The 496-nt window shown below is 26.4% G+C and overlaps 1 protein-coding gene across 1 annotated transcript in view; it reads right to left on the bottom strand.

Moving 5' to 3' along the window:
- Positions 1-449: 449 nt before the first annotated feature.
- Positions 450-496, bottom strand: part of LOC106109664 (dual specificity protein phosphatase 22-like) — a 15,075-nt gene continuing 15,028 nt past the window's right edge. Inside the window, exon 8 of the mRNA XM_013291248.1 lies at positions 450-455. Within this exon, the coding sequence (XP_013146702.1) occupies positions 450-455 (6 nt within the window). The remainder of the gene's footprint in view (positions 456-496) is intronic.

Here is a 496-nt window from a genome sequence, read left to right on the forward strand (position 1 = left end):
AAACCTATATTCCCTTTCTATTATATTTTAACGTAGAAAAAACTATCGAAATCAATTGTAATTAATATATTTACCACTAGTAGTAATATTTCAAGTAGAAATCTTATCCATTCGACAAAGGTCTACTTCTTAACTTCTTTAACTAAAAATCGTCGTCAATGTCCATCCATTTCACGGAAGGTATGATCCAAGCGCAGGCTTTTCTAGTGAATAAATGAAATGACTAAATTAAAAAACATAAAAGTTAAAATAAAACGCATTTAAATAAAATAATGATGGAGCTTCCAAAAAAACTTAAGATAGCATTTGAGATGAATAAATACTAACGAATATTTATAAAATTGGATGATATATTTACAAATGTTTAGGAAAATGTAACGAAATCACTCTTAAAGTAAGCGACTCAATCATTGATCCATCTCTTTGATTAGTCGTAGACATTATACTTGTCATGTCTATAAATAGAAATTTAAAAAAAAAATAAATCAATTCGTAC

Source organism: Papilio polytes, unplaced genomic scaffold (assembly GCF_000836215.1).
Source record: "Papilio polytes unplaced genomic scaffold, Ppol_1.0 DF821067.1, whole genome shotgun sequence".
NCBI classification, from domain to species: Eukaryota; Metazoa; Arthropoda; class Insecta; order Lepidoptera; family Papilionidae; genus Papilio; species Papilio polytes.